The sequence below is a fragment of the Myxine glutinosa genome, chromosome 2 (genome assembly GCF_964187855.1).
Source record: "Myxine glutinosa chromosome 2, kmMyxGlut1.1, whole genome shotgun sequence".
Taxonomy (NCBI): Eukaryota; Metazoa; Chordata; class Myxini; order Myxiniformes; family Myxinidae; genus Myxine; species Myxine glutinosa.
The window spans coordinates 252380883-252401775 of record NC_136262.1 but is presented as its reverse complement, the minus strand read 5'-3'; the positions used below and the strand labels follow the sequence as shown (position 1 = coordinate 252401775).

Here is a 20893-nt window from a genome sequence, read left to right as displayed (position 1 = left end):
GGTGGATGGGTAATTTGGTCAAACATAGTAGTGCAGGTGGATGGGTAATTTGGTCAAACATAGTAGTGTAGGCAGATGGGTAATTTGGTCAAACATAGTACTGCAGGCAGATGGGTAATTTGGTCAAACATAGTACTGCAGGCAGATGGGTAATTTGGTCAAACATAGTACTGCAGGCAGATGGGTAATTTGGTCAAACATAGTAGTGCAGGTGGATGGGTAATTTGGTGAAACATAGTTGTGTAGACAGATGTGTAATTTGGTGAAACATAGTAGTGCAGGTGTATGGGTAATTTGGTCAAACATAGTACTGCAGGCAGATGGGTAATTTGGTCAAACATAGTAGTGCAGGTGGATGGGTAATTTAGTGAAACGTAGTAGTGTAGGCAGATGGGTAATTTGGTCAAACATAGTACTGCAGGCAGATGGGTAATTTGGTCAAACATAGTAGTGCAGGTGGATGGGTAATTTGGTGAAACGTAGTAGTGTAGGCAGATGGGTAATTTGGTCAAACATAGTAGTGCAGGTGGATGGGTAATTTGGTCAAACATAGTAGTGTAGGCAGATGGGTAATTTGGTCAAACATAGTACTGCAGGCAGATGGGTAATTTGGTCAAACATAGTACTGCAGGCAGATGGGTAATTTGGTCAAACATAGTACTGCAGGCAGATGGGTAATTTGGTCAAACATAGTAGTGCAGGTGGATGGGTAATTTGGTGAAACGTAGTAGTGTAGGCAGATGGGTAATTTGGTCAAACATAGTAGTGCAGGTGGATGGGTAATTTGGTCAAACATAGTAGTGCAGGTGGATGGGTAATTTGGTCAAACATAGTAGTGCTGGCAGATGGGTAATTTGGTCAAACATAGTACTGCAGACAGTTGGGTAATTTGGTCAAACATAGTAGTGCAGGCAGATGGGTAATTTGGTCAAATATAGTAGTGCAGGTGGATGGGTAATTTGGTGAAACATAGTAGTGTCGGCAGATGGGTAATTTGGTCAAACATAGTAGTGCAGGCAGATGGGTAATTTGGTGAAATGTAGTAGTGTAGGCAGATGGGTAATTTGGTCAAACATAGTAGTGCAGGTGTATGGGTAATTTGGTCAAACATAGTACTGCAGGCAGATGGGTAATTTGGTCAAACATAGTAGTGCAGGTGGATGGGTAATTTGGTGAAACATAGTAGTGTAGGCAGATGGGTAATTTGGTCAAACATAGTAGTGCAGGTGGATGGGTAATTTGGTGAAACGTTGTAGTGTAGGCAGATGGGTAATTTGGTCAAACATAGTACTGCAGGCAGAAGGGTAATTTGGTCAAACATAGTAGTGCAGGTGGATGGGTAATTTGGTCAAACATAGTAGTGCAGGTGGATGGGTAATTTGGTCAAACATAGTCGTGCAGGTGGATGGGTAATTTTGTCAAACATAGTAGTGTAGGCAGATGGGTAATTTGGTCAAACATAGTACTGCAGGCAGATGGGTAATTTGGTCAAACATAGTACTGCAGGCAGATGGGTAATTTGGTCAAACATAGTACTGCAGGCAGATGGGTAATTTGGTCAAACATAGTAGTGCAGGTGGATGGGTAATTTGGTGAAACATAGTAGTGTAGACAGATGGGTAATTTGGTGAAACATAGTAGTGCAGGTGTATGGGTAATTTGGTCAAACATAGTACTGCAGGCAGATGGGTAATTTGGTCAAACATAGTAGTGCAGGTGGATGGGTAATTTGGTGAAACGTAGTAGTGTAGGCAGATGGGTAATTTGGTCAAACATAGTACTGCAGGCAGATGGGTAATTTGGTCAAACATAGTCGTGCAGGTGGATGGGTAATTTGGTGAAACGTAGTAGTGTAGGCAGATGGGTAATTTGGTCAAACATAGTACTGCAGGCAGATGGGTAATTTGGTCAAACATAGTACTGCAGGCAGATGGGTAATTTGGTCAAACATAGTACTGCAGGCAGATGGGTAATTTGGTCAAACATAGTGCAGGTGGATGGGTAATTTGGTGAAACGTAGTAGTGTAGGCAGATGGGTAATTTGGTCAAACATAGTACTGCAGGCAGATGGGTAATTTGGTCAAACATAGTACTGCGGGAAGATGGGTAATTTGGTCAAACATAGTACTGCGGGAAGATGGGTAATTTGGTCAAACATAGTAGTGCAGGCAGATGGGTAATTTGGTGGAACGTAGTAGTGTAGGCAGATGGGTAATTTGGTCAAACATAGTAGTGCAGGTGTATGGGTAATTTGGTCAAACATAGTAGTGCAGGTGGATGGGTAATTTGGTGAAACATAGTAGTGTAGGCAGATGGGTAATTTGGTCAAACATAGTAGTGCAGGTGGATGGGTAATTTGGTGAAACGTTGTAGTGTAGGCAGATGGGTAATTTGGTCAAACATAGTACTGCAGGCAGATGGGTAATTTGGTCAAACATAGTAGTGCAGGTGGATGGGTAATTTGGTGAAACATAGTAGTGTAGGCAGATGGGTAATTTGGTCAAACATAGTAGTGCAGGTGGATGGGTAATTTGGTGAAACATAGTAGTGTAGGCAGATGGGTAATTTGGTCAAACATAGTACTGCAGGCAGATGGGTAATTTGGTGAAACATAGTAGTGCAGGTGGATGGGTAATTTGGTGAAACATAGTAGTGTAGGCAGATGGGTAATTTGGTCAAACATAGTAGTGCAGGTGGATGGGTAATTTGGTGAAACGTTGTAGTGTAGGCAGATGGGTAATTTGGTCAAACATAGTAGTGCAGGTGTATGGGTAATTTGGTCAAACATAGTACTGCAGGCAGATGGGTAATTTGGTCAAACATAGTAGTGCAGGTGGATGGGTAATTTGGTGAAACGTAGTAGTGTAGGCAGATGGGTAATTTGGTCAAACATAGTACTGCAGGCAGATGGGTAATTTGGTCAAACATAGTAGTGCAGGTGGATGGGTAATTTGGTGAAACGTAGTAGTGTAGGCAGATGGGTAATTTGGTCAAACATAGTAGTGCAGGTGGATGGGTAATTTGGTCAAACATAGTAGTGTAGGCAGATGGGTAATTTGGTCAAACATAGTACTGCAGGCAGATGGGTAATTTGGTCAAACATAGTACTGCAGGCAGATGGGTAATTTGGTCAAACATAGTACTGCAGGCAGATGGGTAATTTGGTCAAACATAGTAGTGCAGGTGGATGGGTAATTTGGTGAAACGTAGTAGTGTAGGCAGATGGGTAATTTGGTCAAACATAGTAGTGCAGGTGGATGGGTAATTTGGTCAAACATAGTAGTGCAGGTGGATGGGTAATTTGGTCAAACATAGTAGTGCTGGCAGATGGGTAATTTGGTCAAACATAGTACTGCAGACAGTTGGGTAATTTGGTCAAACATAGTAGTGCAGGCAGATGGGTAATTTGGTCAAATATAGTAGTGCATTCAGATGAGTGATTTGGTCAAACATAGTTGTGCAGACAGATGTGTAATTTGGTCAAACATAGTATTGCAGGCAGATGGGTAATTTGGTCAAACATAGTACTGCAGGCAGATGGGTAATTTGGTGAAACGTAGTAGTGTAGGCAGATGGGTAATTTGGTCAAACATAGTACTGCAGGCAGATGGGTAATTTGGTCAAACATAGTACTGCGGGAAGATGGGTAATTTGGTCAAACATAGTACTGCGGGAAGATGGGTAATTTGGTCAAACATAGTAGTGCAGGCAGATGGGTAATTTGGTGAAACGTAGTAGTGTAGGCAGATGGGTAATTTGGTCAAACATAGTAGTGCAGGTGTATGGGTAATTTGGTCAAACATAGTACTGCAGGCAGATGGGTAATTTGGTCAAACATAGTAGTGCAGGTGGATGGGTAATTTGGTGAAACATAGTAGTGTAGGCAGATGGGTAATTTGGTCAAACATAGTAGTGCAGGTGGATGGGTAATTTGGTGAAACGTTGTAGTGTAGGCAGATGGGTAATTTGGTCAAACATAGTACTGCAGGCAGATGGGTAATTTGGTCAAACATAGTAGTGCAGGTGGATGGGTAATTTGGTGAAACATAGTAGTGTCGGCAGATGGGTAATTTGGTCAAACATAGTAGTGCAGGCAGATGGGTAATTTGGTGAAACATAGTAGTGCAGGTGGATGGGTAATTTGGTGAAACATAGTAGTGTAGGCAGATGGGTAATTTGGTCAAACATAGTAGTGCAGGTGGATGGGTAATTTGGTGAAACGTTGTTGTGTAGGCAGATGGGTAATTTGGTCAAACATAGTACTGCAGGCAGATGGGTAATTTGGTCAAACATAGTAGTGCAGGTGGATGGGTAATTTGGTCAAACATAGTAGTGCAGGTGGATGGGTAATTTGGTCAAACATAGTCGTGCAGGTGGATGGGTAATTTTGTCAAACATAGTAGTGTAGGCAGATGGGTAATTTGGTCAAACATAGTACTGCAGGCAGATGGGTAATTTGGTCAAACATAGTACTGCAGGCAGATGGGTAATTTGGTCAAACATAGTACTGCAGGCAGATGGGTAATTTGGTCAAACATAGTAGTGCAGGTGTATGGGTAATTTGGTCAAACATAGTACTGCAGGCAGATGGGTAATTTGGTCAAACATAGTAGTGCAGGTGGATGGGTAATTTGGTGAATCGTAGTAGTGTAGGCAGATGGGTAATTTGGTCAAACATAGTAGTGCAGGTGGATGGGTAATTTGGTGAAACGTAGTAGTGTAGGCAGATGGGTAATTTGGTCAAACATAGTAGTGCAGGGGGATGGGTAATTTGGTCAAACATAGTAGTGTAGGCAGATGGGTAATTTGGTCAAACATAGTACTGCAGGCAGATGGGTAATTTGCTCAAACATAGTACTGCAGGCAGATGGGTAATTTGGTCAAACATAGTACTGCAGGCAGATGGGTAATTTGGTCAAACATAGTGCAGGTGGATGGGTAATTTGGTGAAACGTAGGAGTGTAGGCAGATGGGTAATTTGGTCAAACATAGTAGTGCAGGTGGATGGGTAATTTGGTCAAACATAGTATTGCAGGCAGATGGGTAATTTGGTCAAACATAGTAGTGCAGGTGGATGGGTAATTTGGTCAAACATAGTAGTGCAGGTGGATGGGTAATTTGGTCAAACATAGTAGTGCTGGCATATGGGTAATTTGGTCAAACATAGTACTGCAGACAGTTGGGTAATTTGGTCAAACATAGTAGTGCAGGCAGATGGGTAATTTGGTCAAATATAGTAGTGCATTCAGATGAGTGATTTGGTCAAACATAGTTGTGCAGACAGATGTGTAATTTGGTCAAACATAGTATTGCAGGCAGATGGGTAATTTGGTCAAACATAGTACTGCAGGCAGATGGGTAATTTGGTCAAACATAGTGGTGCAGGCAGATGGGCAATTTGATCAAACATAGTAGTGCAGGCAGATGTGTAATTTGGTCAAACATAGTAGTGCAGGCATATGGGTAATTTGGTCAAACATAGTATTGCAGGCAGATGGGTAATTTGGTCAAACATAGTAGTGTAGGCAAATGGGTAATTTGATCAAACATAGTACTTACTGCAGGCAGATGGGCAATTTGGTCAAACATAGTAGTGCAGGCAGATGGGTAATTTGATCAAACGTAGTAGTGCAGGCAGATGTCTAATTTGGTCAAACATAGTAGTGCAAGCATTTGGGTAATTTGGTCAAACATAGTACTGCAGACCGATGGGTAATTTGGTCAAACATAGTAGTGCAGGCAGATGGGTAATTTGGTCAAATGTAGTAGTGCAGGCAGATGGATAATTTGGTCAAACATAGTAGTGCATGCAGATGGGTAATTTGGTCAAACATAGTAGTGCAGGCAGATGGGTAATTTGGTCAAACATAGTAGGGCATGCAGATTGGTAATTTGGTCAAACATAGTAGTGCAGGCAGATGGGTAATTTGGTCAAATGTAGTAATGCAGGCAGATGGATAATTTGGTCAAACATAGTAGTGCATGCAGATGGGTAATTTGGTCAAACATAGTAGTGCAGGCAGATGGGTAATTTGGTAAAACATAGTAGTGCATGCAGATGGGTAATTTGGTCAAACATAGTACTTACTGCAGGCAGATGGGCAATTTGGTCAAACATCGTAGTGCATGCAGATGGGTAATTTGGTCAAACATAGTAGTGCATGCAGATGGGTAATTTGGTCAAACATAGTAGTGCCTGCAGATGGGTAATTTGGTCAAACATAGTAGTGCATGCAGATGGGTAATTTGGTCAAACATAGTAGTGCATGCAGATGGGTAATTTGGTCAAACATAGTAGTGCAGGCAGATGGATAATTTGGTCAAACATATAATCCTCAAGGCTTTGTTGTCACACTCTCAATTGATCGTTAAGTTTACAGTTTATTCGGAATCGATTTTGAAATCCCGTCGCTGTCATGTTTGCAGCACACAGTTAGGTGAAGGAGTCACGTGTACTCGGACGTGAGAAACAATAAGGGAAGGTGTCCATGGAGGTTATGTTTTCACCCTTGTCTCTTTGTATTAACCAAAGTTAAAAATTTTCGTCATATGTCTGTCCGTCTCGTTACCTCTGCCACCAAAGGTGCATGGAGGCTATGTTTTCACCCCTATCTGTCTGTCTGTTACTTGGCAATTTTTTTTTTTGACAAGTATGTTGATCACTCCGCTTTGTGTGTTTGTGTGTGTGTGTGTGTGTGTGTCTGTGTGTGTGTCTGTGTGTGTCTGTGTTTGTGTGTGTGTGTTTGTCTGTCCGCTCACTTATACTTGCCTGCAGGTCACAATTTTAAACTGATCTTCATGAAACTTCACCAAATGTTAAGAGTTCGTGGTCCAACAAAATCCTATATATTTTTGTGGTCAAAAGGTCGACATAGGCCAAAGGTCAACCACCTTTTCAAACTTCTAAAATCCTAAATTTTCATACAATTGCCTTTTTTTTTTTTTTTTTTTTTGTATACAGAATCGAGGCTCGTGAAAGAGCTAACATTTATCACACAAACAAATCAAACAGACAAACAAAATGTATAAAAAGAGGGAGCCGGTAGACAAGATGGGGAGAGAAGGGGCAGCACACAAACACAACATTTGAGAGCAGGGACATCAGGAGATGTGTGGGAGGGAGAGGGCTTGGGGGGAGGAAGCATGGGAAGGGGGGGGGGGGGGGGTGGTTCGGAGTATAAAACACAAGGACACCAAGAAATTCCAGGAAAGAAGTTGGTATTTCAAAAAAGTGGATTTGGGGTGAAATTAGTGGGGGTAGAAAAGATCAAGGTTTTGGAATGGGGGGAGATAAGAGATGGTGGTGAACAGCTGTTTTAAAGACCTGGAGGGTGGAGTGGGATTGAAGAGAGTGAGGGAGTTTGTTCCAGAGGCAGGAGAAAAGAGGAATGAAGGAGTGAAGGTGAGCAGAGAGTCTTGTTGTATATATATACCGTTGCTAGTATATATATTTTCAAAACACACCTGGTCACAAGTGTGCCTCATTGACCAGGTCCTCAGTGGAGGTCCTCGAAATTTGAATGGGATTTACAAATGAGCTAACTGAATTCAACCTCCAACTATTTTTGAGATCAGCATAGGCCAAAGGTCAATATAAGCTGAAAGGTCAACAACCTTTTTAATTTTCTAAAATCCTCAATTTTCATCTGATTGACTTAAAATTTGAATAGGATTTTCATATCAGTTAACTGAATTCAACCAACAACTATTTTTAGGTCGACATAGGTCACAAGGTCAACATAGACCAAAGGCCAACCACTCTTTTTTTTTACAAATTTCTACAATCCTCAATTTTCATCCGATTGACGTGAAATCTGAATAGGATTTGCGTATCAGCTTGCTGAAACCAACCACCAACTATTTTTGAGGTCAACATAGGCCAAAATGTCAACATAGGCCAAAAGGTCAACATAGGCCAAAAGGTCAACATAGGCCAAATTTCTAAAATTGTCAATTTTCATCCGATTAACTTAAAATTTGGAGACGATTTGCATATCTGGTCACTGAATTCAACCACCAATTATTTTAAAGGTCAAAAGTATGGTCTACTGAGTGCCATTCGACTTTGTTCTGTTTTGCCAAGTGTCACTCTGAGTGATTTTTCATTTGTGTGTTTGTGAACAAGATATCTCAGAAAGCTGTAGACGGATGTGGAACAAATTTGGCAGACAGGTAGTGTATGTGACAAGGACGAAATTATTAGATTTTGGTGAAGATCCGGTTTCGGATCCGGATAGTAGAATTTTTTAAAGTGATTCTTCACCATTGGGACACAACAACACACAACATGCATTTTAAAGGCCATTTTCCCTGCTAGAGCGGGGGTTAGCCTAAATTTGGGAGATGGGAGATGGAGATTGGGAGATGGAGCCAAAAACGATAAATAGCAGGATATCTCAAAAAGTTGAGGATGGACTTGGACGATACTTGGTGGACAGGTTGCGTGTCTGACAAAGACGATTCGATTCGATTTTGGTGAAGATCTGAATATGGATTCGGATATGAGAGTTATTTAATTTTTAAGTGATTCTTCACCATTGAGTGATATGGCTAACACCAACATATAGCAGGATATCTCAAAATATTATGGACGGATTTGGATGAAATTTGGTGGATAGCTTGCGTATGTGATAAGGAGGAAATGATTACATTTTGGCGAAGATCTGGATCCGGATCTGGATACGACCATTTTCGAAGTGATTCTTCGCCATTGAGTAATGGGGCCAAAAAGGATGTATAGCATGATATTCGAAAAGGTTGTGCACAGATTTAGACGAAACTTGGTGGACCTGGTTGGGTGTGTGAAAAGGAAGGACTGATGAAATTTTGGTGAAGATTCGAATCCGGATCCAGATTAGAGAATTGTTTTTAGTGACTCTTCACCAATGAGTGATATATCCTGTCCACCAATGACCTTGGTGGACAGGTTGTGTGTGTGACGAGAACAAGCCGATTAGGTTTTGGTTCATGTCCGAATCCAGATCTGAGCTATCAGTAGGATACAAAACATTAACTGTTCAGCCTGGCGGAGGTATGCTCTCTACCGAGTGCCGTTCTAGTTCCTTTTGTTCTGTTTGTGACGTACTCATCCCTTCTATGTTCTAGCTCCCCCACGACCCTCGACTTTGTATGCAAAAAAAACTTACCAGCAGAGACTGACTAGTGAATGTAATGACCTGATCAATAATTAAGGCACTATACCAACTACGGTACTTTGAAGACCCAGTCGGCAAGTCCCAGATCAAGACCACAAGATGGTCGAAACATCGGACCTGGGTATTATCTACTAGGCAGCTATATGCACATTCATTTTTGAATATGCACCTAAAGAAATATTATAACCAGTTTTTTTTTTAAAATAATGAATGACGTCACAAACAAATCCAAAGGCTGCTTGAGCATAAGCAGTCGAGCTTGTAATGCTCAGGTTCTCAGGATTGCTTAAACCCCATCCACCAGCAGGGAGTAAATCATCACATTCCATCTCCAAAACCTGCAGCATACCCATAACTACTGTCTGATCTGTAAAGGCATTGCCATTCACCTGCTCTCATGGTGCCTTTCGAACGTGTCCGACCGGATTGTTGGGATGCCATGATTCCCTCGCCCTAAACCTGTCATATTACTGTTCTGCAGTATTTACATTTTCATACACATTTGCCTGCTTCTTAAGCACATTATTCCCATCGTGCAGGAAGGAATTATATCCGAACTCATTATTAGTCTTTTTCGTTGTTTATCTTGTCAATTTTTCGGGTCTTCACAGCCTGTAGGATTAACCCGTCACCCGGGTCCCATGTGCTAGTATAACAGCAAAGCAAATATGGCGCAAAACAATACCCCAAACAAACAGGGACCAATAAGGTCCAAACAATGGACTGAAACGGTCCAATACAAGGTCGAACACATTGCCTGAAACAATGCAAAAGAGGACACCCCCACCAAACAAGGTCCTAAAATCGATCCAAAACAAACGAAGTCCACAAGATCATAAAATAGGTACAAAACAAAGTCCGCAAGGTCCAAATACAAGTCCAAAACAAAAAACGTCCACAAGGTCCAAGGTCCTAAAATAGGTCCAAAGCAAACAAAGTCGACAAGGTCCAAGGTCCTAAAATAGGTCCAATACAAACAATGTCCACAAGGTGCAATGTCCAAAAATAGGTCCACAACAAATAGTTCACAAGGTGCAAGGTCATAAATTAGGTCCAAAACAAATAGTCCACAAGGTCCAAGGTCCTAAAATAGGTCCAAAACAAATAGTCCACAAGGTCCAAGGTCCTAAAATAGGTCCAAAGCAAACAAAGGTCTCAAGGTCCAAGGTGCTAAAATAGGTCCAAAACAAAAAGTTTGCAAGGTCCTAAAATAGGGCTAAAGTCCTAAAATGGATCCAAAACAAATAGTCCACAAGGTCCAAGGTCCTAAAATAGGTCCAAAGCAAACAAAGGTCTCAAGGTCAAAGGACCTAAAATAGGTCCAATACAAAGGTCGCAAGGTCCAAGGTCCTAAAATAGGTCCATAACAAACAAAGTCCAAAGGTCCAAAGTCCTAAAATAGATCCAAAACAAGGTCCAAAGTCCTAAAATAGATCTAAAACAAAGTCGAAAGGTCTAAAGTCCTAGTCTGCAAGGTCCAAGGTCCTAAAATAGGCCCAAAACAAATGGTTCGCAAGGTACAAGGTCCTAAAATAAGTCCAAAATAATGTCTGCAAGGTCCAAGGTCCTAAAATAGGTCCATAACAAACAAAGTAGAAAGGTCCAAAGTCCTAAAATAGATCCAAAACAAAGCTCGCAAGGTCCAAAGTCCAAAAATAGGTCCAAAACAAACAAAGTCCGCAAGGTCCAAGCTCCTAAAATAGGTCCAACACAAATGGTTCGCAAGGTACAAGGTCCTAAAATAAGTCCAAAATAATGTCCGCAAGATCCTAAAATAGGTCCATAACAAATAAAGTAGAAAGGTTCAAAGTCCTAAAATAGATCCAAAACAAAGCTCGCAAGGTCCAAAGTCCAAAAATAGGTCCAAAACAAAAAGTTTGCAAGGTCCAAGGTCCTAAAATAGGTCCAAAGCAAACAAAGTTCCCAAGGTCCTAAAATAGGTCCTAAGCAAACAAAACCCACAAGGTCCAATGTCCTAAAATAGGTTCAAAACAAGAAGCTTGCAACGTCCTAAAATAGGTCCAAAATAAACAATGTCCAAAGGTCCAAAGTCCTAAAATAGATCCAAAACAAAGTCCAAAGGTCCAAAGTCCTAGTCTGCAAGGTCCCAGGTCCTAAAATAGATCCAAAACAAAAGGTTTGCAAGGTCCTAAAATAAGTCCAAAACAAAGTCCGCAAGGTCCAAGGTCCTAAAATCGCCAAAGCAAAAAGCTTGCTACGTCCTAAAATAGATCCAAAACAAACAAGGTCCAAAGTCCTAAAATAGATCCAAAACAAAGTCTGCACGGTCAAAGGTCCTAAAACAGGTCCAAAAGAAAGTTCGCAAGGTCCAAGGTCCAAAAATAGTTCCATAACAAACAAAGTTCAAAGGTCCAAAGTCCTAGTCTGCAAGGTCCAAGGTCCTAAAATAGGTCCAAAACAAAAGGTTTGCAAGGTCCTAAAATAAGTCCAAACGAAAGTTCGCAAGGTCCAAGGTCCCAAAATAGGTACATACAAAGTTTGCAAGCTCCAAGGTCCTAAAATAGGTCCAAAACAAATAAAGTTCGCAAGGTCCAAGGTCCTAAAATAAGTCAACAGAGTGCGCAAGGTCCAAGGTCCTAAAATAGATGCAAAACAAACAAAGTCCCAAACAGACCAAAACAAAGTGTTCAACTTGATGCCAAAAAAAAGTCCAAAGTCTACCTTTTCTTTTTTTCAAGTAAATTGCAAAGTGGAGTAAATGTGAAAAACAACCGCTGAGGTTTTGTCGTGGAGAATTCCGATCAGTTAACGAGTCCGTTTTGCTAATCAGTTTCTTGAAGCTTATCTCGCTTACCTCGCTTATCTCGCTTATTGTTCAGCCCCTTATCGACCCACCCACCACGATGATCCAACCACCCATGGAAATAGTAATGTTCGAAATATAATGGAAATGGATTTTGGAGATATTCCGACTCCGTTTATGTTAAATCGAAATACGATCTAAAGGTAACATGGAGGCGTTTCTGTGTTTCTCCTAAACAACCCCACCAGCCACGCCCTGTTATCACACCTTGACCCCGCCCCTCCCTATTTTCACACTCTGACCCCCGCCCCTCCCTGATTTCATAACCTGACCCCGCCCCTCCCTGCTTTCACACCCTGACCCCGCCCCTCCCTATTTTCACACTCTGACCCTGCCCCTCCCTGATTTCACACCCTGACCCCGCCCCTCCATATTTTTACACTCTGACCCGCCCCTCCCTGATTTCACAAGCTGACCCCGCCCCTTCCAGTGTTCACAACCTCACCCCGCCCCTCCCTGATTGCACACTCTGACCCCGCCCCTCCCTGATTTCACACTCTGACCCCACCCCACCCAGCGTTCACAACCTGACTCGCCCCTCCCTGATTGCACACTCTGACCCCGCCCCTCCCTGATTTCACACTCTGACCCTGCCCCTCCCTGCTTTCACACCCTGACCCCCGCCCCACCCAGCGTTCACAACCTGACTTGCCTCTCCCTGATTGCACACTCTGACCCCGCCCCTCCCTGATTTCACACTCTGACCCTGCCCCTCCCTGCTTTCACAACCTGACCCCGCCCCTCCCTGCTTTCACACCCTGACCCCGCCCCTCCCTGCTTGCACACCCTGACCCCGCCACTCCCTGCTTTCACACCCTGACCCCACCCCTCCCTGCTTTCACACCCTGACCCTGCCCCTCCCTGACCCCACCCCTCCCTGCTTGCACACCCTGACCCCGCTCCTCCCTGCTTTCACACCCTGACTCCGCCCTTCCCAGCGTTCACAACCTGACCCCACCTCTCCCTGATTGCACACTCTGACCCCGCTCTTCCCTGATTGCACACTCTGACCCTGCCTCTCCCTGCTTTCACACCCTGACCCTGGAGTCCCTGTATAGAGATCGGACAGGAAACAACATGGCGTCCACAGACCACGTGACCAATTTTTTTTGGACTCTTCATGTCGCAACTCTCTCTATACAGGGACTCTAGCTGACCCCGCCCCTCCCTGCTCTCACATCCTGACCCCACTCCTCCCAGCGTTCACAACTTGACCCCGCCCCTCCCTGCTTTGACAACCTGACCCCGCTCCTCCCTGCTTTCACACCCTGACCCCGCCCCTCCCTGATTTCACAAGCTGACCCCACCCCTTCCTGCTTTCACACCCTGACCCCGCCCCTCCCTGCTTTCACACCCCACCCACGATCCCAACTCAGTTGATCAGGGTGGGCGTGGCTTTGCACTCAAAGTCCTCCCTCGCTCGTACCCACCTGGGAGGCTTCCCTGGGATGTTCAAAACCAGATACTCACAATAGTCGAAGACCAGACGCCGCATTAATTTATTTTCCATTCTAGAAATATACATTTGATCAATAAAAAATATTTTCTTACAATTTCCATGTATTTGCAAATAAAAATAAAACGTCGCACGCCTTGGACCGGATTGTCCGTATATGTCGTTCGTGTAACTTTTTGAACGGATCCTCCTAATTACCGGTGCTGTTGGGAAACCGAAACGTAAACATTTAACTACGTCATGGGGCGTCGCGTGCTGCGATCGATGTGCTTGCACGAACGTACGTCAAATATGGCTGCTCACGTGATGGATGTGAGATTTCACGTTATGACGTCATGCATACGTAATGTCGATGCTGCCAGTGTAATTTTTGGGGGAGTTCCATGCGGGGTGTGGTTTGTGGTTGAGGAAAGGGCGGGACGGGGCGGCATTTGGCGCATAGTGTGAACCGGCTCCGCAGGCTTTGGGCGGAGAAAGCGGAGGAGGAGGCGATGCGATTAGGGGACGAAGAAGAAGAAGAACATCATTTATAAGAATTGGAGGGAAGGGGAAGAAGCGCAAAGCATCGTTTATTGACTTTTATCGGCGGTCGCTTCCACGCGCTACCTTGGGGGACCGTGAATACGGTAAGTGTGTCCGTGTACGTGTACCCTCGTCCAGCACGAACAGTGCACACTGCGCACGGAGAGCTCGCTCGCGACTCGACGGGTACCCGACCGCGGTGATGGGTCTCAACCCCCCTTTAGTTAACACGGTCTCCTTGCTTAAGGTGTTCTCGTCGACTCGCACACCTCTCCCGGCAATGCGTGTACTCGTCCGGGTTCGCTAGGTAAACAAACTCGCGTTGACTTTGCGATTTCTTGATCGCCCGACATTTCTTGATCAGCTATTGCATTGGTTAACGATTAATGTTTGTTTTGTCCGTCATCCACGTGTGTGTGCCAACCTGACGCTTCAGCTGACGCGGCGGCTTTGCACGAAGAGTGGTGCGCGTACCTGGCACGGTATCCCCCTCCTGCCTTGAGCGCGCGCGTACCTGGCACGGTATCCCCCTCCTGCCTTGAGCGCGCACGTACCTGGCACGGCACCCCTTTCCTGCGTTGAGCGCATGTGTACCTGGCACGGCCCCTCCTTCCTGCCTTGAGCGCGCGTGTACCTGGCTTTCTGTCCCTTTCCGCGCGTTTGTTTACAAACAAGGTAGAATGATGTTAATAATCGAGTTATTAAGTTTCATTAGTGTCGTTAGTTGTGTACAAGTTTACATTCTAACTAGTTGAGCTATAACTGGTTTTTAATTTAATGTTGTTACCTTCATTAGTTTTTAACATGAACTTACTCCCTTGTTATTCTTGTTACCTCCGCCACCAAAGGTGGATGGAGGTTATGTTTTCACCCCTGTTTGTCCGTTTGTCCGTTTGTCCGTTTGTGAACAAAATATCTCAAAATGTTGTGGACGGATTCGGACGAAATTTGGCAGAGATGTAGCGTATGTGACAAGGACGAAATGATTCGATTTTGGCGAAGATCCGGATTCTGATCTGGCTAGTAGAATGTTAAGTGATTCTTCACCATTGAGTGATATGGCCAACCAGGTGGAGGTATGCTCTCAGAGTGCCGTTCTAGTTGATGTCTGTGATTTATGTCCAGCCCGAATTATGCGTTTAAACATCCAGGTGACTCGAGGTGAGTGTTTCTTCACATCTGGGTGAGTGTTTGTGAAGGTTAACATCTAGGTGTGTGTTTTGCAGTGTAACATCTAGGATCTAGGTGAGTGTGAAGGTTAACATCTAGGTGTGTGTTTTGCAGTGTAACATCTAGGTGAGTGTGCAGGTTAACATCGAGGTGAGTGTGAAGGTTAACATCTAGGTGTGTGTTTTGCAGTGTAACATCTAGGATCTAGGTGAGTGTGAAGGTTAACATCTAGGTGTGTGTTTTGCAGTGTAACATCTAGGTGAGTGTGCAGGTTAACATCGAGGTGAGTGTGAAGGTTAACATCTAGGTGTGTGTTTTGCAGTGTAACATCTAGGTGAGTGTGAATGTTAACATCTAGGTGTGTGTTTTGCAGTGTAACATCTAGGTGTGTGTTTGTGCAGTGTAACATCTTGGTGAGTGTTTGTGAAGGTTAACATCTTGGTGAGTGTTTGTGAAGGTTAACATATAGGTGAGTGTTTGTGAAGGTTAACATATAGGTGAGTGTTTGTGAAGGTTAACATATAGGTGAGTGTTTGTGAAGGATAACATCTAGGTGAGAGTTTCCGATGGTTTTCCGGTCGGCGTACCCCCTTGGTCTCAGCGTGAGGGGGGTCACATAACCCCTTAATGGTGACCCAGTAATTTTTATACTATACTACATTACTACGTGTACAAACACCTTGTCTTTCGCTGCCTCGAACCTAAATGTATCTCATGTACCCCCTGATTGAGGGATCACCACCCCCGGGGGGTCTGTGGATCCTGGTGCAGAACCGCTGATGTCGGAGATCATCCAGTTCCATTTACTCAGTCTTTCGCTCAATAATAACTTTTTTTCACCTTCGATTGTTGTTTTTGCTGTTGCATCTGGCTTCCCGCATTTCTTTATAAACCACATGGATCTCTCTCCCCCGCCACCTCAACCTCCCCGACTTACCCTTCTTCTCTTGCCCTCCCTCCCTCCCTCCCACCCACCCACCATCCCCAAACTTACCAACTTGCTCTCTCTCCGAACGTCGCCAACTTACCCTCTCCCCGAACCTCACCACCTTACCCTCTCCCCGAACCTCACCACCTTACCCTCTCCCCAAACCTCACCACCTTACCCTCTCCCCAAACCTCAACAACTTACCCTCTTCCCAAACCTCACCAACTTACCCTCCCCAAACCTCACCAACTTACCCTCTCCCCAAACCTCACCAACTTACCCTCTCCCCAAACCTCACCAACTTAGCCTCTCCCCAAACCTCACCAACTTACCCTCTCCCCTAACCTCACCAACTTACCCTCTCCCTGAACCTCACCAACTTACCCTCTCCCTGAACCTCACCAACTTACCCTCTCCCCAGACCTCACCAACTTACCCTCTCCCCGAACCTCACCAACGTACCCTCTCCCCGAACCTCTCCAACTTACCCTCTCCCCGAACCTCTCCAACTTATCCTCTCCCCGAACCTCACCAACTTACCCTCTCCCCGAACCTCACCAACTTACCCTCTCCCTGAACCTCACCAACTTACCCTCTCCCCGAACCTCACCAACTTACCCTCTCCCCAAACCTCTCCAACTTACCCTCTCCCCGAACCTCACCAACTTACCCTCTCCCCAAACATCACCAACTTACCCTCTCCCCAAACCTCTCCAACTTACCCTCTCCCCGAACCTCTCCAACTTACCCTCTCCCCGAACCTCTCCACTTACCCTCTCCCCGAACCTCTCCACTTACCCTCTCCCCGAACCTCTCCAACTTACCATCTCCCCGAACCTCTCCAACTTACCCTCTCCCCGAACCTCTCCAACTTACCGTCTCCCCGAACCTCTCCAACTTATCCTCTCCCCGAACCTCTCCAACTTACCCTTTCCCCGAACCTCTCCAACTTACCATCTCCCCGAACACTCTCCAACTTACCCTCTCCCCGAACCTCTCCAACTTACCCTCTCCCCGAACCTCTCCAACTTACCCTTTCCCCGAACCTCTCCAACTTACTCTCTCCCCGAACCTCTCCAACTTACCCTCTCCCTGAACCTCTCCAACTTACCCTTTCCCCGAACCTCTCCAACTTACCCTCTCCCCGAACCTCTCCAACTTACCCTCTCCCCGAACCTCTCCAACTTACCCTCTCCCCGAATCTCTCCAATTTACCCTCTCCCCGAACCTCTCCAACTCACCCTCTCCCTGAACCTCTCCAACTCACCCTCTCCCCGAACCTCTCCAACTCACCCTTTCCCCGAACCTCTCCAACTTACCCTCTCCCCGAACCTGTCCAACTTACCCTCTCCCCGAACCTCTCCAACTTACCCTCTCCCCGAACCTGTCCAAGTTACCCTCTCCCCAAACCTCTCCAACTTACCCTCTCCCCAGGGCCGGATTTGGACATGTGGAGGCCCATGGGCAGCCTTCAGTAGTGGAGGCCCACCCTACCTTCGAATACTAAAACTGTGACAAGACAGTCACAGTCATCCATAAAGTATATTTTTCAAGTACAAATATTCTGAATAAAAATGTACATCTATAATCATCATGATCAATCCATATAAGAATCTAGTTCCTATGTTTCAAGCATAAAGAATTTGAATAAGCAAGCAGGCACATCTTTAAACATCATGATCAATCTATAAGAATCTACGAAGTTCCTATGTTTCAAGTATAAAGAATCTGAATAGTGAATAAGCAAGCAGGTCAATCATGATCAATCCTAAGAATCTAGTAAAGTACCTGATACCTATATTTACAGACCAGGCACTTTACGAGACTTGACCCTTGCAAAGTCTTGGTTCAATTTGTCGAAGTCAATCTCTCTGAGAATGTCACATTCGATACTCATCAAGGCCAGGTGACTGATCCTATCATGACACATTGTAGTACGGAGTCCGTTCTTGATGAACTTCATTTTACTGAATGAACGTTCTCCAGAAGAGTTTGTGACCATGAGCACCAAGTACATCCGTAGCATTATCTCGACATTTGGAAATGTATCCGCAACTTTCTTGTCCATCAACAGTTTGTAAAGGAAATGTTCTGTCCCTATCTTATCATCTTCGTATTCCAGTAAATGAGTGAGGAAGGCTGCAAACTGCACAAGTTCAACACCAAGTGTTTGATCTGGATCATCCTTGTACTCGGCAACCAATTGTGCTGCAGCTGCTTCGATTTCATCGCAGTCCGGTGATTCCAGTTTACGCAAGAAACCGAAAAGAGAACAGGTGTTCTCATACGCTTCCAATCGTTGCTCCAATGAACTCAGAAACTGATCAATTACTGGAAGAAAATTCTGAACTCGAAATTTTCAGACGGTGAGAGTGCAGCTTCTTCTGATCGTCCATATGTGGAGGCCCCCTGGTTGTGGAGGCCCCTGGGCAACTGCCCAACTTGCCCATTCCTAAATCCGGCCCAGCCTCTCCCCGAACCTCTCCAACTTACCCTTTCCCCGAACCTCTCCAACTTACCTTCCCCTACCAATGTGGGGAAGGGAGGACATGTGGGGAGGACAAGGTAGGAGGATAAGATAGGAGGACCAGGGAAGACACGTGGGGAGGATTGGTGGACTCTTAGGAGGAGGGAGGGGGGGGGAATTGAACTTCCCAATGTCCTACTACTTCCCAATCAACCTCTCCGACCTCAACCTCACCGACTAGTTTGCTGACTTTGGTACGAAGATGTCACGGTAGGAGCACAAGGCCCACCCTGATCGTACGATGGGACAAGAAAAAAACCAAAACAATTTCTCACTAGTACGTCGCTTTTTATTTTTGAAAAAACAACTTTTTTTTTTCCTCTGTCTATCTTTATTTTTAAATCCCAAGCCAATTTTCCATGTTTTCATTACAGGAACGCTTTGTTCACCAGCCAAGCACTCACTAATGGATGGGATAGCTATAGAGCATCCGTTGGACGATTTGATTGCTGCTGAGGTCAGGTTGTTGCTAATTTTCAAGCAGCCAGACACGTGACCATCATTTTTGATTCTGTCTCGGTAACTCGACTCCAAACATATGGTTGCTCCTCTCTCAGCAATGGTTGGAGGACCTGAATTTTAACGAGGGCACAACCAGTTCCTTGGACCTATTTCAGGCATTTGATGCAGTCTGGCATCCAGCTCTGCTTCTCAAGCTCATTGCTTGTGGCAAACAAAGAAGGTGCCTTCATACCTAGCGCCCTGACTTCCTACACTGTGCAATCAGCTTGTTGCCATGGAAACCAAGGCCTTCAAGATTATTGGAATCTCCCATGATGAAGCTGAGTCTATCACTTTCCCATTGCAGACAGATCGCTGTCTCTGTCTTCTACCACCTCCTTTCTGGTCTCGCACTCTCTGCTCTTTCCGTGCTCTGTTCCCCTCAGGTTTCTGTAGTGTACACATGATCCACCATCAACCCCCTTCTGGTGAAACTACCTATATCTAGGATCACTGCTCACCTCCACTCATTTGTTCCTCTTTTTTCCCATATGTGTATTCATCTTCAACTTCCACATCCATTTCAATCTCATTCTTCCCTTCAGGTCTTCAACATAGCTGTTTGCCACCATCTCGGATCATCCAACATCCATAACCATCATAATTTCTACCCCCCTGATAACTACCATCCCCAAGCCCAACTCTTTCCAAATTTCAATTCCTCCCCCTCCCTCCTAAGAGTCCACCAGTCCTCCCCACGTGTCTTCCCTGGTCCTCCTATCTTATCCTCCTACCTTGTCCTCCCCACATGTCCTCCCTTGCCCTTCTATCTTGTCCTCCCTTGTCCCTATCTTGTCCTCCCCACGTGTCCTCCCTTGTCCTTCTATCTTGTCCTCCCCACGTGTCCTCCCTTGCTCGTCATTCCACCCCACACCTCTCAATTGTCCAAATCTCCATCTATATTGTGCTTCAGCTCCGCTGTTTGTGTCGCCCCACCTCCGGCTCTTGGGATTAGAAGAGTTTATTTCTTGAACCTCTCTGCCCACCACATCACAAATATGGCCCCAAAGTCAGCAACAGTCCTCCATCAATGAAGTAATTCCTCATTAATTTTACAAGGTCTTTATCCAGAGCTCACTGGATACTACTCTGCCCTATGGGATGGCATCACAACAACACATGGAATCTCCTGGAATCTGTGAAATGGAAACTTCTCACCATTTTTGGAATTTATTGCAATGAGGCCAACGCACAAGGCCTTTTTCTCTTGCATCCCAGACTGTTTGGTGGGCACTGTTAAAAAAACAACAACATTTGTCAACCACCTCTACTTTGGTCTTGTTCTCTGTCGTCCTCTCTCCCCAGAAACTCCAGGATGCACATGTTCTTCTCGTAGGCCCCTGCCGGTTAAACTTCCAAAATCCAGAGTTACTGCACACCTCCTTTGTTCCTCTATTTTCCCATTTACGGAAACTCCTTCCTGAGACTCTTCAGTTCCATTCTTCCCTCCAGACCTTGAAGGAGGTGGTGCACTTCCAACTCGTATCATCGCCCCCCCCCCCCCCCCACCCGCAATCTTTTCTACCTCCATTAATAATACCTGAGCCAATCCTCTTACTTATTTGTGAGTTAGTCCCTTGTCTCGATCTTGGTTTATTTATTTATCCTGTTTGTTCGTTTCCTTGCTTATCGTGTCTTAACTGCTGTCCCACTGTCAGTTTGTTGTCTTTTTACACTCCATCACATCACCTTTCCACGAGTCTCAATCTTGTATAGAAAACAAAGAAATTGGAATTGGACCCGATACCTGCAGGGACAGAACTCTGATTAAACAGCCCAAAGGTGAGCGAGTATGGTACTTCTGAGATCT

At 44.9% G+C, this 20893-nt stretch overlaps 2 protein-coding genes across 2 annotated transcripts in view; one reads left to right on the top strand and one right to left on the bottom strand.

Moving 5' to 3' along the window:
* The window catches only part of LOC137420668 (meiosis-specific nuclear structural protein 1), an 87800-nt gene extending 73199 nt beyond the window's left edge, over window positions 1-14601 (bottom strand). Inside the window, exon 1 of the mRNA XM_068105918.2 lies at window positions 14432-14601. Coding sequence (XP_067962019.2) covers window positions 14432-14545 — 114 coding nt within the window. The 5' untranslated portion in view covers window positions 14546-14601. The remainder of the gene's footprint in view (window positions 1-14431) is intronic.
* LOC137420667 (cingulin-like protein 1) overlaps window positions 13998-20893 on the top strand; it is a 139496-nt gene continuing 132600 nt past the window's right edge. The window contains exon 1 of the mRNA XM_068105916.2: window positions 13998-14061. The gene's annotated coding sequence lies outside the window, so the exon portion shown is untranslated. The remainder of the gene's footprint in view (window positions 14062-20893) is intronic.